This window comes from Sminthopsis crassicaudata, chromosome 3, assembly GCF_048593235.1.
Source record: "Sminthopsis crassicaudata isolate SCR6 chromosome 3, ASM4859323v1, whole genome shotgun sequence".
NCBI classification, from domain to species: Eukaryota; Metazoa; Chordata; class Mammalia; order Dasyuromorphia; family Dasyuridae; genus Sminthopsis; species Sminthopsis crassicaudata.
In genome coordinates, this window is record NC_133619.1 from 185,323,180 (window position 1) to 185,340,452 (window position 17,273).

The 17,273-nt window shown below is 34.3% G+C and overlaps 1 protein-coding gene across 6 annotated transcripts in view; it reads left to right on the forward strand.

The window, feature by feature from the left end:
• The first annotated feature begins 435 nt into the window (after positions 1-435).
• MFSD9 (major facilitator superfamily domain containing 9) overlaps positions 436-17,273 on the forward strand; it is a 31,207-nt gene continuing 14,369 nt past the window's right edge. For 2 of the 6 annotated variants that reach the window (XM_074299714.1, XM_074299719.1), the window contains exons 1-3: positions 436-738; positions 8,493-8,580; positions 11,003-11,046. In XM_074299714.1, coding sequence (XP_074155815.1) covers positions 610-738; positions 8,493-8,580; positions 11,003-11,046 — 261 coding nt within the window. In that variant the 5' untranslated portion in view covers positions 436-609. Of the gene's footprint in view, positions 739-891; positions 944-964; positions 1,067-7,576; positions 7,605-8,492; positions 8,581-11,002; positions 11,047-17,273 lie in introns of those variants that run through there. The other 4 variants (XM_074299716.1, XM_074299715.1, XM_074299717.1 and 1 more) reach the window with 4 other exon arrangements.

A 17,273-nucleotide genomic window follows, 5' to 3' on the forward strand; every position in this document is an offset into this window, starting at 1 on the left:
ATCAAATAATATACTATATATATATATATGTGTGTGTGTGTGTGTGTGTGTATATATATATATATGTATGTATATATATATATATATATATATATATATATATATATATATATATATATATATATATATATATATATATATATATATATATATATATATATATGTGTGTGTGTGTGTGTGTGTGTGTGTGTATATATATATATGTATGTATATATAGTGCACACAGTAAATGCTTAATAAATGTTTGTTACATTCCTCCTTCCTTCCCGGCGCAGTGCATTTAGCAGAGAGAAATCTAGCTGCATAGGGTCCGGGGTCCAGGGTCCAGAGTCCAGGGTCCAGGGCCCATGCCACATCAGGATCAGATCTAGGGTGCGCAGCCCTCCGTCCCGTGGGAAGGCGGGGCTTTTATGCCGCGAGGGCGGCCAGTGCGCCGGCGCCTGGTAGTCTTCCGCTAGAGGCGAGGCGGGGCTGGGCTGAGAGCTGGGGCGGATCAGCTGGACCCGCTTCCTGACCTGAGACTCCTTCCAGCTCCTGCAGCATCATCTTTAACTGCCCCACACCCCAGTTCCTTCCCCATCCGGGGCTGAGGGCCTCTCTGCATGGAGGATGGGGGCGGCGGCTCCCAGGGCAGAGCTTCGGTCTGCCGAGGACCGGGAGCGGGAGGAGGCGGGGACCGCGGCTCAGTCCTCCCGGCTTGGCAGATTTTTGTGTTACCTCTACCTGGTAGGCTTCCTGGTGAGTCCCGGGAAGGCGGGTTAAAGGCGGGGCTAGGGGAGGAGAAGCGGGGATCCTCATACTTTGCTACAGCTGCAGAATCTGGGGAAAGGGGAGGGAAGCCAAGCAAAGCGTGCGGTGCGGGGCTCCTAACGTCTTTTCATTTCACCGCAGTTCCTTCTCCTGTTCCTTGCCTTTCCGTCGTCCCTCCTTGCCTGCCTTTAAGGTCAGCAAGTCCCAGAGCTTAATGATTCAGAAATGGTGGGAGTGTCTGGGTGTGCCCTGCAAGTGATGCATTGAACCATACTAATATACCTTTGGTGGGGAGAGGACTGCAACTGTTTCTCAAGTGAGTTGGCAGCTATTAACTAGGTGGCCTGGTGCAAAAAGACTCGTATTCAAACGTGGTCTTTTTCGAGCTGTGTGACCCTAAGCAAGCCATTTAACGCTGTTTGCCTCAGTTTACTCTTCTGTAAAATGAGCTGCAGAAGGAAATGGCAGACCATTTCAGTATCGCTCCCAAGAAAATCCCAAATAGATTAAGAAGTTTGAAGGACCGAACAACAAAAACCACATAATTAAACCCACCTGCAGAGATGGTTTCTGGTATGGGGGGGGGGGGGAATATATATATATATATATAAAAATATGAGCTGAAAGCTAGGACAACAACCTCCCACTCCTTGAGTTCTATAAGTTGATAATTTTATGTGTCCCACGAATAATATTATAAATATCTGAATGGCCCTTAGCTGAAAAAAGGTTTCCTATCCCTAACCTAGAAAAAATCAGGATGCTCTTAGACCATGCATGAGATTGCTCCTGCCTATTCCCTTGTCTTCAGCTCTTGTCCCAATCAAGTCTCGGTCAGGTCTAGATTGCTGCACAAATATCATTGTTCTCTTCTCAAGACTCTCCAGTCCTTCTACAAACTGCCACTAAAGACGACCAAAGTTCTGAGAGAGCATTTTGGAATATGAAAATAAAATCACAAAGGTCTTTTTGTAGCCAAAAGGAGCAGTTTATTTCATGGAAAGCTTACAAGCTAACCAAAAGGAGATCTAGGTGGGAGTTGAGAGGAAAGAAATACTACTTAAAAGTCAAAGGGAGGGAGGGAGAGGGGAAGGGGAACTAGAGAGTTAGGGAGAGTCTTAGGGGATTGTGAATTTGTCTAAGTCAGCAAGTACAAGATGGGAATCCAGGAACTAGGTATACTAATATATGGTAATAGGGATGTTTTTATCACAAAAGATTATTATCAGGCAAGGGTATGTTCTAGGAAGGAGAGAAAATACCTTGAAACTAACAAGTGTTAATTATTTGGGCCCAGGTGCTACATAGCAGCCCAGACTTTTGGATAACTAACCAGATATCCTTGAAGTTTAACTTAGTGGAATAAAGATATTGGCCCAATTCCCTTTCTTTCACATATATCCTCCAAGATTATACCACGGCATTCCCAGTATATACATTCCTAAGGTGACTATACATTTCCAAAGCACGGTGGTGTGGGGTTTCTTGAAAAGAATTTGGAGTCTCTACTGCTATTGGGGTGTCTACCACATAGTTCCCAAGGGTTGCACCACATCACTACCACATTAATTTTCTTTAAGTTCAGTTATAATCGTGATTTCCCAGCTGAATAAACTAGTGGCTTCCTATGAACTTTACAATAGCATCTTTACCTTTTTTTGTTTCAGAGATCTCTCTAGCAGTATGGTAGAACTTTGGATCTTTTCTTAGAATAACAGTTTTGAATATATAAAATAGAATTATAAAGGAAACTATACTTAAATAGTTATGCAAAAAAATAATTAAAAGTCTCAGTTAAAAATATATCTTAACTTACATGAACTGATGCTGAGTAAAATGAGCAGGACCAGGAGATCATTATATACTTCAACAACAATACTGTATGATGATCTATTCTGATGGACGTGGCCCTCTTCAACAATGAGATGAACCAAATGAGTTCCATTTGTTCAATAATGAAGACAAGCAGCTACACCCAGCGAAAGAACTCTGGGAGATGATTATGAATCACTACATAGAATTCCCAATCCCTCAATTTTTGTCTGCCTGCGTTTTTTATTTCCTTCACAGGCTAATTGTATACTATTTCAAAGTCCGATTCTTTTTGTAAAGCAAAACAACTGTTTGACATGTATACATATATTGTATTTAATTTATACTTTAACATACTTAACATGTATTGGTCAACCTGCCATCTGAGTGGGGGGAAGGAGGAGAAAAATTAGAACAAAAGGTTTGGCAATTGTCAATGCTGTAAAATTATCCATGCATATATCTGGTAAATAAAAACTATAATTAATTAAAAAATATGTCTGAAAATCCAAAACAACTAGCATCCATATAAGATAGAACTCTTTCTTCTATAATACTCAATCCAATTAGTTATCTTTGTACCTCATAGAAGACATTCCCATATCCTTCCAGGCCTTTGAGCTGGCAAAATGTAGAATACACTGCATCCTTAATCTTTCTACGACTCACTCTTCCCTAAGACAAACCTCAGGCATCATTTTCTGCATAAAGCTTTTCTTGATCCATTCATACTAAGTAAGCCCAGTGTTAGGAAATCTTCCTATGTTCAAATCTGGCCTCAATACTTAATAGATGTATGACTCTAGACAAGTCACTTAACCCTGCTTGCTTTGGTTTTCTCATCTGTAAAATGAGCTAGAGAAAGAAATGACAAATCACTACACTATTTTTGTCAAGAAAACCCCTAAAGGGGTCAAAAAGGACCAGCCACTTACTTGATTGTTTAAAGAAATGTTTATTGAGAGTCTCCTCTCCAGAAGGCAGTGTCTAAAACAAAGATAAGATACTGCTCTTGTCTTAAAAGGATTTACTTGAAATCTAGTAGGCAATTTGCAGATTAAATCTGAAGGCTAATAACAATCTTCCTCAGGATGCTCTTTGCCAGCTTTGGTTCTGCTTGTCTATACTTTTTATGCCATGAAATTGCTGTGAAAAGTGCTGGAGGAGGGTTAGAAAAAAGCCTATTACTGTCTGTTTATTTGTTTGTAGCACAAAGTTATGTATCCCTGGGGAGTATGTCATAGCCATATCTGATCTGAAAATTTGCTATTTAGGGCCTCTTCCTTTTCCCATCTTTGCTATGACTCCATTCTTCTCCCTTCCTCACTGTAGTATATTCATTTAAGTTCCTCATTCCCTTCCACTAACCCAGAAAAAATTGATTTGTGATAAGATTATCTGCTTTTCTCTCTGATAGATGGTTAAAAGTAGGAGTAGTTACAATGCAGCTTTTTTTTTTTAATCTTGAAAATATTGGAACTGACTTGAGCCTCTTCCTAATCTGAGCAATACATTAGTAATACATAATATATTATATTATTCCATCATCATTATGTAACCAGGATTGATATGATTCATAATGCACCGTATGATGGTTTAATTTTGAGTTTGAGTTGAAAATGTTAAATTTTGTTTTTAAATTTGAGTTTTAATGAGAAATGAAAGAACAAAAAGTACATCAGTAGTACTAGTTCATGTTTATATAAGTTCATGTTACAAGTTCATAAGCTTAACTTATGAAAATGACTTTATTTGAAACAAACCAGTGTGATAAGTCACAGAAGAGTTATCTCCATTCTGCAAAATTGAAGCTCAAAGAATTAATTGATTTGCCTAAAATCACAGAGTAATTCAGTCAGGGCTTGAACTAAGGTTTCCAAATACAAATTGAGTTCTCTTTCCACAGAGCAAGAAATTTAGAACATCTATAAATTGATACTTCATCAATGAATATTTATTTGCTGAAACACCCAAACAGCATTTTAAGTCCACTGAAGCAACTTCACATAAAATTTTGGGAATTTAACAGTGTTAGGATAAAAAAAGAAGATGGAATATACTATTAGTTCTTGGTGAAGTGCTTTTATGGAATTCTATATTGGTAGTCAAAATGGCTTTGGATGTTTTAAAGGACCACAAGATTGGTCCTGTTTGATTCTTTCTTGGCATAATGAAGAATATGTATAGCAATGCAAAAGGCAAATTTAGTCTGTTAATGAGTCTAAGTCCACACTAGGAATAATATGTAAGACATTAGAAATTTAAGAGTTTGGGGATAATAAAGCCATAAATTCATTTTCTTAATGTTCAAGGATGAAGTTGCCAACCTGTAGATTATCCTTCCTTCCTTTCATCCTTCCATCCTTCCTTCCATTCTTCCTCCTTTCCTCCCTCCCTTCCTTCCTCCCTCCCTCCCTTCTTCCCTTCCTTCCTTCCTTCCTTCCTTCCTTCTTCTTTTCCTCTCTTCCATCCATCCTTCCATCTTTCCTCCCTCCCTTAGATACCTCAGAGTTGTTTTGATTTGCATTACTCTAATCAATAATAACTTAGAGCATTTTATTTCATATGACTAGAAATATTTAATTTCTTCACCTGAAAATTCTGTTCATATCTTTAACCATTTATAAATTAAAGAATGTATTCTTATAGATTTTTAGTCAGTTCTCTATATATTTTAGAAATGAGGACTTTGTCAGAAACTTTGGCTATAAAAAAATATTTTTAGCTTTATATTTCTGTTTCTTCACTGCACTGGTTTTGTTTGTGCAAAAACTTTTTAATTAATGTAATCATAATTATCCATTTTGCATTTTATAGTGTTTGCTATTTCTTGATTGGTCATAAATCTCTCCTTTCTCCAAAGTTCTGATAGGTAAACTATCCCTTGTTCTCATAATTTCCTTATAATATCACCCTTTATGCTTAACTCATGGACCCATTTTAACCTTATTTTCGTATGTGGAGTGAAATGTAGGTCTGTTTTGATTTTCTGACAATGTTATTTTCCCAACAATTTTTGGTAATGTGTCCAGCTTATCTCCATTACAAATAATTCTTGCTCATAGTTTTAGATAAATGCTGCTTATCATTTTAAGTAAAACTCCTTTTATTCTGAACTCTCTCGTATTTTTATTTGTCAAAATCTTTTTTTGAATATTGAGATTATCATATGATTTCTGCTAGTTTTGTTTTTGATATTGCCAATTATGGCAATAGTTTTCTTGATATTGAACCAGCCCTACATTTCTGGTATAAACTCCATTTGGTCATAGTGAATTATCCTGCTGAAAGGTTTGCTAATATTTTATAATTTAAAATTTTTCATCAATATTCATTAGGGAAATTGGTCTGTAATTTTCCTTCTCTGTTTTGGCTCTTCCTAGTTTAAGTATCAGCTTCATATTTGTGTCATGAAAGGAATTTGGCAGGAATTCTTCTTTGCCTATTTTTCCAAATAATTTATATAGTATCAGAATTAATTGCTCTTTAAATGTTTATAGAATTCACTGGTAAATCCATCTGATCCTGGAGATTTTTTTCTTAGGATGTTCATTGATGATTTGTTCAATTTCTTTTTCTAAAATGGGACTATTCAAGTATTTTATTTCCTCTTTGGCTAATCTAGGTAATTTATAATGAGGTAAATACTCTTCTATTTCAATTAGATTGTAAGATTTATTGTCACAGAGTTGGACAAAGTAGCTCCTAATTATTGCTTTAATTTCTTTTTTCATTGGTGGTAAATTCACCCTTTTCATTTTCTTGTTTGTTTGCTTGCTGAGGCAATTGGGATTAAGTGACTTGTCCAGGATCACACAGCTAGGAAGTGTTAAGTGTCTGAGGCCAGATTTGAACTCAGGTCTTACTGACTTCAGGGCTGGGGCTCTATCCACTTCACTACCTAGCCGCACCACCCTTTTCATTTTTGGTGCTGATAAATTAACTTCTTTTCGTTTTTCTAATCAAATTAACCAAAGGTTTATTTATTTTTTTTTGTTTTTTTTTTTTTTCCCATAAAGCCAACTCTTTTATTAGTTTAAGTTTTCTTTAAATTTTATTAATCTCTTTTTTGATTTTCAGAATTTCCAATTTGATATTTAATTTGGGGAGGGTTTTAATTTGTTCTTTTTCTAGTTTTAGTTGCATGCCCAATTCATTGATGATCTCTTTCTTTTTTTCTTTTTAATGTAAGTATTTATGGATATAAAATTTTACCCAAGAATTGCTTTGGCTACATCCCATAAATTTTGGTATGTTTCTCAAGAATTGTCATTGTCGTGGATGAAATTATTGATAATTTCTTTGATTTGTTATTTAACCCACTCATTCTTTAGAATTATATTATTTAATCTCCAATTGGTTTTTGGATCATGGCCTGGAATATCATATTCTGGAAGGCAAAGGACCTAGGATAACAATCAAGAATCATCCATTTGAAGCCTAAGCTTCTTGTGCTGCTTTTAGCCTTGGCTTTGAGCATAGGGGCTTCTTGTGTTTTGACTTGTTCACAGATTAGCCTCACCTAATCCTACCTGTTGTTGTCTGGTTTCCTGGGCTGGCAATTTGTTTTCTGCACTGAGATTGAAAGCTGTCTCATTGATCTGCTTTGCCACTGTTTTATTAAGTCAGAACCAGTTCTGGTTTGCTGATCCACTGTAATCACAATCTTACCACTGGCTTTTCCGGATATCATTTGAGCTGGGAGACCTTGAGCAGCTTCTTGGCTTCACTCTGCCATCTTAGTTCCACCTCCAAAACTTTTCCAAGGTCACACATTCTTGAAGCTATCCTCTTAACCCAAATAATTAACCTAGGTCCCTTCATTTGCCCTTGGCGGAATGTTGTGTAGCTTAAGGATGTTTTGCTGTATTTTGAGTACAGGTTCCTCTCTCTTACACTTATTAGCTCTTTAATCCTGATTCTTTAACCCTGAGTAAGTGATTTATCGTCTTTGAGATCCAATTTCCTCTCCTGTTACATAGAAATGATAATAACTACCTTCACTATTTTACAGCATTGTTATGAAGAATAAATGAGAGAAGGTATGCTTTATAACTTTTAAAATGTTATTTAATGTCCATTATTATTATTTGGGGTTCAAAATTAGGTGGGAATTATTTTTATTCAATAAGAAGACTTTTCAGTTTCAATTGTTATACTTTATTTTTCAACAAGAAAGTAGAGAAGATTTGTTGTACAAGTGCTACACTTGGCCACTCACAAAGGGAACAGTCAGTCTGAAATGACATGAGGTAGACAGAGCTTGCATTAAAATATGAAATATCCTTCTAAGGAAGGGGTGTTTGATTGTAAATGTCCTTATTTAATAGTAGAGCTGGCAGAGTCTTTCATAGGGTGATAGCTCTTAAAGGTGGATACTTTATTCCTGAAATCTCCAAATTAATACTTCATGTCTTAAAAGAGTTGCAAAACGTGGTTACTTCTGGGCACAGGATCATCTTTACTCTAGTTCAATCTAGTATCCCCTCATTTATTTTATACTCTTTTCCTTTTGTGAGAAAAAATAAGACATAAGTGGAAAAGACATAGGGAGATTCTCCTTGTATTCCCCTTCCTTTTTTATTATAAACTGTATATTAGTGGGATATCTTTTTTGAAATATTTTAAAAATACATTCCCAGTGAGTGATGGTGGTGTTCTGTGTTTGTGAAATAAGAAAACTAAAAGGAGCAAATGAATTATAGGACATGGTAAATTTGTCACTTACAAATCACAAATCTGATGAATAATGTTAGTGGAATCTCAAAAGAGTAAGTGAGAATTGGACATTTTGTTTAGAAACTCTATGTGTTTATTGTTTAAGGAATAAAAAGGGAAAGGACTTAACCTAGGGTAGGATCTACTATTCCAAAGCCTCTCAGATTATAACAATCATTTAATTAATGAAAGTCTGGTATGTTTTCTTTTAGGATTTTTTTGGTGTAAGCATGGTAGTTCCTTTATTAAGTGTTCATATCAAATCCCTTGGAGCAAGCCCAACTACTGCAGGAGTAGTAGGTAAGTGAATTAAGTTAGTAAACTAAAAATAAGTGTAGGCTATGAATCATCGCTGCTCATCAGCTAACTAGCAAAAAAAAGGTCATACACAAAGATGTATTATCTTGGAATAAATTTTTCCTATCTTTGGTGGCTAAGCTTTTCATTCATCAAGTTATTTAAGTATGTGCAATTTGTAGAGCTGTGTCTTCAATTTAACAATTTAGCCCAACAAATATTGTATTGTAGATAAAGCATTTTGTTAGACCTTAGAAAAAGTAAAAAGTTTAGATTTTTGATCTCTGTCCTCAGTTTTTCAGTTCAGGGGAAAGTTAAGGCACCTATATGGGGAAGGCTAGGAAGTGTGCCTGTGATTTCACTGATAGAGAGAAGATTACTGGGTAATTAAAAAGAACAAGCATTTATTAAGTGCTCACTATGTGCCAGATACTGTCACAATTATTTCATTTAATCCTTATAACAATCCATTTATAGTCAAGGAATCTGAGGCAGAAAGTATTTAAGTTACTTGACCAGGGTCATTCAGCCAATAAGTGTCCTTGACAATACTATTGAGGTCCTATTAAAAATATAAATTGTGTGGTAGTAAATGGTAACAGGTAAAGCCCTTGAATGTCAGGCCATAGATTTTGAGCTTTATTCAGTAATTAATAGAAATTTACTGATGATTTCTGAGCAGTGACATGAAAAGACATAGAATGGTACTGGCCCATGGTGCTAGTGGTGATGGTGATGGTGATGATTGTGACAGAAGTATGAAGAAGTAGAAACAGGAAGACCTGTTGAAAAGCTATTGAATGTAGATAGTAACAGACTCTGGAAGTAGAAACTAAAAGAAACAGAAATTCAGGTAGAATTGTTGAGACTTGAAATAAAAGTCTATATCAGTCTAACCACACACTCAGAAGGTTCCCGGATAATTTGTTGAGATTATTCATCAGAGATCCTCTGAATCTAAAATATGAAAGCTCCAGTTAGAGGAAGTAGATAAAGGAGACTGTGTACAAGCAATTATCAGTACAGTAAATCTGGCAATTGAGAGGTCATCTTAAAGAGTTGTATCAGTAGCTCATTTGGATGAAAAAGCTATTTTTCAAGAAGAAAGAGTGACTGGTAGAGAAGTGAACACTGCAGGTGTAAATGGTTTTAAAAAAAAAAAAAGTTTACCAGTGAAGGTTTGAAAAGTGGTGAGATAGTCATGTAGTAGAAGAACAAAGTTTTTTTTTTTGTTGTTATTGTTTTCTTTTAATGTGAAGAATTGACATTTTTCTGAAAACAATTGGGAAAGAGCCGTGTAATCATGTGATAAAAGATGAAAGATAGGAGAAAAGACTGCTGAAGCAATCTTATATAGGAGACTAGAGAGAATAGAACAAAGGGCAGAGACAAGATTTCACCTTAGTGAAAAGTAGAGTTTGTGATTTCTGAACTTATGATACTCTGAATAGATTTAAAGAATAGATACCATAGGGCTTTATAATCTAATATAGGAGACAAGATAGAGATGTTATTTTCAGAAATATGAAGGGATGTAAAATGATTAAAGTAATTAGATCTGGTAGTCTTGTCTGTTTCCTCAATATGTACCTCTTTGATACGGAGTATTTATTTATTAGGTTTATCCCACCTAGAAAGTTTTTCTTAACTCTTTTTTTTCCAGATCCCTATCAGCCCCTGTGTCCTCACTTTGTACTACCTTACAAATCTATAGCTCTTTATGTGGAGAACTAGGTGTTGGAAATTTCCAGCTCCCAAAATTCAACCAGTCAACTCACAATTAATGAGAGGATGTTAAGTTGGAAGAGGGAAACCTCTACACATAAGGGAAATCCAGACCCTCACCTTCACCTACACATACTACCCCTAGCCAAAAAAAAAAAATTAAGATGTCTTTCATTTCAGAATCATAAAATAAATTAATATAGCAATACTCTTACTAAGGAGTATATACCTACAGGTAGGAATAAGCGGCTGATGGTATCAATAATAGTTACTGGGATAGTATAGAAAATTCATTTTTTTCCTGAACCTCATACATTGCCATGATTTGAATTCATAATGAGAAAAAAAAAGTATCTGCAATAAAAAAAAAAAAAAAAAAAAAAAAAACTTGCTTAAGTTTAATTACTCAGACAGGGATTTTTGTACATAGCCCAGCAATTCTGAAATAATTATGTATGTGGCAGAATCTTCCTATTGTCCAGCATGCTAAAATTTTACTCTTTCAAATTCAGGACGAAATTGTTGCATTTCTTCAGTGTCTAAGTCAAAAATTTTCCATCTTACTGTAATAACATCACAACTTTTCTGTTTTCATAATCTGAATCCCTTCTTTATTTTTCCTTGTGCTTATCCTAAATTTAAGTCATCTTTGATGAGTTCTGTTCTCTTTGATATATACTGTTATTATATTTTATTTCAGGATCCCTTTATGGTGTTCTACAGCTCTTTTCTAGCACAATAGTGGTAAGTTTACCTTTATTTGTACCATTGCATGTTTAAAATATATTAGTGTGCCTGTTGATAAGTTAAAGACAATTGTTCATTAGTACAGTAACATTGATGGCTATTTATGGGATTGTTTTTATAATTTTTTTTTTTTGGTGAAGCATTTGAAGTTAGGTGGTTTGTTTTAGAGACACAGAGCTAGAAAGTGTTTGAGGTCGGATTTGAACTCAAGTCCTCCTGATTTCAGGACTGGTGCTCTATTCATTGCACCATCTACCTGTCCCAAATTGATGTCTATTTATGAAACTTAAAAAAAAATCATATTCACAAAAAAGACAAGGTAATTAGTTTAATGTATTATATAAATTTTTACTTTTTAAACATCTAAATCAATTAAAAATCATCAAATTTTTCAGGAATATTAGGACTCAGGTTCAAATTAAATACTTTGAACTATATCTTTAGAGTCAAAATCTTGCTTATGATGGCTGAAGTTATTATTAATCCAAGGTCTGTGATATTCATGCATTTATATAATATGTGTATTCATAAACATAAGTAAATATATTATGTATGTATGTCTACAATTATGTATTACATATATATTTATATATGCAGGTTTCTATTCTAGTGGCTTTCTCTGGGAAAGGCTGTTCTGTTTGGCATTTAAAACCATCTATATATTTCTCTCTCTTCTCTTTCTCTTCATATATATGTACCAATCTAGATAGATACACATACATGAATATTTATACACACATATTTATTTGATCTCCTCTAATGTAATTTATGGGGCAGTTATGTGTCTTGGAGGATAGATTGCCAGGCCTAGAACCAAGAAGATTCCTTTTCAAGAGTTCAAATCTGAGCTCAGATACTTACTCAGATACTTAGCTATGTTATTACACAGCTTAACTGATACAGCAGTTACCTGGGGACAGGTAACTTAATCAGGTTTGTCTCAGTTTCCTCATATGTAAAATGAGCTAAGGAAGGAAATGGCAAACAACTCCAGCATCTTGACCAAGAAGCTCCCAAATGGGGTCACAAAGAGTCAGACCTAATTGAAAAATAACTCAAAAATTTTTTTATTTTAACTCCTTGAGGGTAGAAACTAGTTAATTTTTGCTTTTGTTTACCTAGTAAATAAATGCCTGGTACATAGTAGGCAGTTAATAAATACTTGTTGATTGATTGATCCTTTTTACATAACTTTAGTAAAAGGCCTTTGCTCATGAATCAGCTCATTGAAGATATGTTATCAGTTGAACCAGTTAAAGGAATAGTTTAAGCTGAGTTGGCTCTCCTTCACATTCCAATCCATTAAAGTATATATTATGATCTCCAAGCTCCATGAAAACAATAGTGTTCAAGATTAATATATTGGACACATTATTAGAAGAGTACTTTTGAAATTGTTTAGTCTCATGACCCTAGATGTCTTCATTATGTCAGAAATTAACACTCCCAGCTTGCTTTAGATATGTTCACCTTTTCCACTAGAGATTTGCATTTTAACATCCCTGATTAAGTTTTTCTTAAACTGGGGAAATGGACAAAAACTCTCTATCAAGAGAAATATGAACATGTAAAAGGAAAGTGAAAGATACAAAAAATGATTTTGATAATCAATCTACAGAAAAATGTAATTTGTAACCTGACTTTTCCTTAGGGAATTGGAGAAAGGGTAAGGATTAGTATTAGAAAAAGGAAGTTTAGATTAATTTGAAAAGAAAAATTAGATGTGCCTAAAATATACATAACTAAGCTTTTCTCTTCTGTTTCATTATATAGTAGAGGTGACCTTTGAATTTCTATTATAATTTTGCAACTTTAGCAAATAAAATTGATGATGGAAGTTGTTGAAGGCTATCCCAGTAGAGCACATAAGCTCCATTCCTCCAGCTGGAAAAGCTTCAGGTAATGGCCTATGACAGACTTTGTATCAGTGAGCTAAGGAGACCAGCCTAGCTAAATTTGGAAAGACACACTATCAGAAGATTGGCCAGCAGCTGAAACTAATAAAGATAATCTAAAAAGACATTCTCCATCATTGAGGAAGTATCCATGGGAGTGAAGTCTTAGGACTTTTAAAATATTCATACATGAAGCACATTCTGAATTCTTAGACAATCCCACTGATGTGGCAAAATAATGAAATAACCATCCCTGCCTCTAATGGAATCTTAAACTCCAATATCCTTAGGCACTAGCAGTGGGTATTATTTTTCTGAAAGCAGGACAGCATCTCCCTCAAGAAAGGCTAGGTGAAATTCTAAATATCTGAATGTGGAATATGGTCTGAAGATAAAACTTTCTCATTTTAATCATTTTAACATCCCTTTTTCATTTAAATCACAAATCTTACTTTTTAAGGATTTGAAACCAAGTATTTTTTAAAAATCCATAGTTAGTTTTCCACTAGTAAGCTATTATTACTACTATTAAGCTTTTAACATTCTCACTGATTCTAACATTCTTTTCTGATACAAAGTTTTGTGTAAGAGCCACTTTTTAGGCATGTTCTTTTGAATTCTGCCCACATGCAGCCCAAATAACTAGTCAGTTTAGTGAAATGGTTAATCATTTTCATTAAGAAGCTCATTCTTACCAGTTTTTTTGACCATGGAGCTCATTTAAAGTGGTCAGTCTAGTAGACAGAGATTTATTGAACAGCTATAAGTAATAGATATGTTCCTAAAATAATCTGTATAAATCAATTTTTAAAATGTAATCCTATTGTAAAGACACCAAGAAAGCTTGGCATTCAAAGAATACTTATTAATCCTTTTATAAAACAAATTGAATAACCCCTAATTTAATTTAATAGTGTGAATAAATATTAATTTCTACATATTAGAGTTTAAATGAAGTATATACATATAAAATTCATTCAATAAGGAATTCCTCAGTGTTCTGAAAGTATTCATACACACATGTGTATACATATTTGTAATAGGAGAATATTCTCCCATTGAGGATTCCACTTAATATCTTATTTTAACATGAGATAAAAATTTGAACTATAGTTTAGTATAAGTATACAACTAGATGGATAAGAATTCTGGGCATAGAGCCAGGAAGATTCATCTTCCTGAGTTCAGATCTGTACTCAGACATTTACTTGCTTTGTGACCCTAGGCAAGTCACTTAATTATTTGTCTCAGTTTTCTTATCTGTAAAATGAGCTGGAGAAGGAAGTGGCAAACCCACTCCAATACCTTTGCCAAGAAAACTCCAAATGGGGTCCTGGCGAGTGGGACACAACAGAAAATGACTGAACAAATCATCTTTAATCTGCACCCTTCTTTTTTTGTTCTTCCTACAAATTTAGCCTTTTATTTTATTACTTCCTTTTTAGTAATTGTATTTACAATCATAGACTGTTAAAACTTGAGAAATTTTAAGATCAATCTGAGGAAACTGAGGGCCAGAGAAGTTTAGTGACTTGCCCAAGGTAAGTGTGATGAATAGGGCTTGAATTCAGCTCTATTGATTTAAAACCCATTGTTCTTCCTACCCCAATTTAATTTTTAAGTCAACAAATAACTTAAAGGATATTGATTAATGGACATTTTCAGAACAGTATTTTAATTGTGAAAAGCTCATTTTTTTAAAAGTAAAAGATATGTTATTCTTACTTTTTGGGGAATGGGGTTGGTTAAGATTTAGGCTTTTAATTTTACTGGTATAGGAAGTATCCCCTTGATGTAATTCTCTGGTTCAGTGCAGATAGCTAATGACTTCTCTGAAACTTATAATCTTATTTGTCTGGACTACTGAGGGGTTAAAAAAATTTGCTTTTTGTTACATAGCTTGAGTCTTAACTATTATGTTTATAGTGTATATCCTTTGAATGAGAGTGCAAAGTCGACCTTATAAAGTATAGGTTAGTAACCTCTACATTAGTAACTGAAAACAATGACTTTTAGAAAGGAAGTTATTATTGTAATATAGGCATACTCTGATGACACTTGATCTAACACATCCTTTCACAGTAATATCATGATGTTACCAAATTCCTAATTAACTTTCAGAAGCTTCACAGTTCCTTAGCAGATCATCTGGTTCCTATCCTTCTTCACCTTCCTTGGCCAGATATTTCTCTCTTCAGCCAGGTTATATACACTTCTGTGAGAAAGCACTTACCCTGTAACTCTTTGCCAGAAATCCTAGTATATCAAGCTGAAGTGACTTCAAAAGCCATCTAGACTAATCCCTTTATTTTACATTTAAGAAATCTGAGGCATACTGGAATGAAGTGATTTGCCTAATGTCACACGGCCAGTAAGTGTAAGAGCTTGGTTTTTAATGTCCTCTAAGTCCTCCATTTTTTCTGCTGTACTATATTACTTTTACTAGAAATGTAGTATCTTTTTCTAAGGCATTAACTACTGTCCCATATTAAGATTTTTTTTCATAGCACCAATTATGCCTTGTGCACCCACCAGAGCAGGCCTCCTTAATCATTCAGTCACAACTTTTTACCTTACTCTTTTTATTTAAAATAATACTTCTTGGATATTTTTCTCTCCTTTTTTCCTCTAGTAATAAGTGCTTATGCCCATTTTTTAAAATAAAGACTGATAAAGAAGCCATAGGACAAGGAACATTAAGGTTTTCCCACAGATGAAGTGAGTATTAAAATCTTGAATCTGAATTTTCCTAAGCTTTTCTCTAAATAGTCCAGCCACAAAAAATATATGCATCTTTATACAGAAAGAAATATGTCCACAAAAAAACATATTTCTTTATATAAAAAAAGTTGTACTCAAAAGACATGTGCTTTTTATACAGAAATAACACCATCCACAAAAGAAATGTATTTTTATTTACACAGAAAGAACAATACCAACACAATTTCCAATGGTCCATAAATATCTAAATTATCATTTATTTAGAATGGTGGAGTTGTGAATTTGGTTCAGCCATTCTGGAAAATACTTTGGAATTATGTTTCTAAAGTTGCCAAAGTCTCCATACCCTTTGACCCTATATCCCAAACTGGAACCATTCCCAATAAGATCAAGGGTGAAACAAGGTTGCCCACTATCACCATTACTATTCAATATTGTATTGGAAATGCTAGCTTTGGCAATAAGAGAAGAAAAAGAGATTAAAGGAATTAGAGTTGGTAATGAGGAAATCAAAATATCACTCTTTGCAGATGATATAATGATACTTAGAGAACCCTGGCAAATCAACTAGAAAACCATTGGAAATAATCCACAACTTTAACAAAGTTATAAGATACAAAATAAATCCACAAAAATCATCAGCATTTTTATATATCACTAACAAAATCCAACAGCAAGAGATACAAAGAAAAATTCCATTTAAAATAGTTGTCAACAGGGACAGCTAGTTGGTCCAGTGGGTAGAGCACCAGCCCTGAAGTCGGGAGAATCTGAATTCAAATCTGTCCTCAAGACACTTTAATACCTCCTGGCTGGGTCACTTAACCCCAATTGCCTCAGCAAAAATAATAATAATAGTTTAAAATATTTGGGAATCTATCTGCCATTGGAAAGTCAGGAACTATATGAACACAACTACAAAACACTTTCCATACAAATTAAGTCAGATCTAATAAGTTGGAAAAATATTAAATGCTCTTGGATTGGTTAAGCCAATATAATAAAGATGACAATACTATCTATACTAATCTATTTATTTAGTGCTATACCAATCAAACTCCCAAGAAACTATTTTACTGACCTAGGGAAAAAAATTCATCTGGAAGAACAAAAGGTCAAGAATTTCAAGAGAATTAATGAGAAAAAAGTAAATGAAGGTGACCTAGCTGTACCAGATCTAAAACTATATCATAAAGCAGTGGTCATCAAAACTATTTGGTACTGGCTAAGAAATAGGGTAGTTGATCAGTGGCTTTCTTCAACAATGAGATGATTCAAACCAGTTTCAATTGTTCAGTGACAAAGAGTCATCTACACCCAGAGAGAGAGCTGTGGGAATTCAATGTGGACCACAACATAGCATTTTTACTATTGTTGTTTGCTTGCATTTTACTCAGCTTCTCTTTTCTTTCTTTGTTTTTTTTATTGGTTTGATTTGACTTTTCTTGTGCAGCATGATAATTGTATAAATATATTAGATTTAACATATTTCTACCATGTTTAACATATATTGGAATACTTGCCATCTAGGGGAAAGCATGGGGGAAGGGGAAGAAAATTGGAACACAAGGTTTTGCAAGGGCAAAATAAATAAAAACAAAACCAATA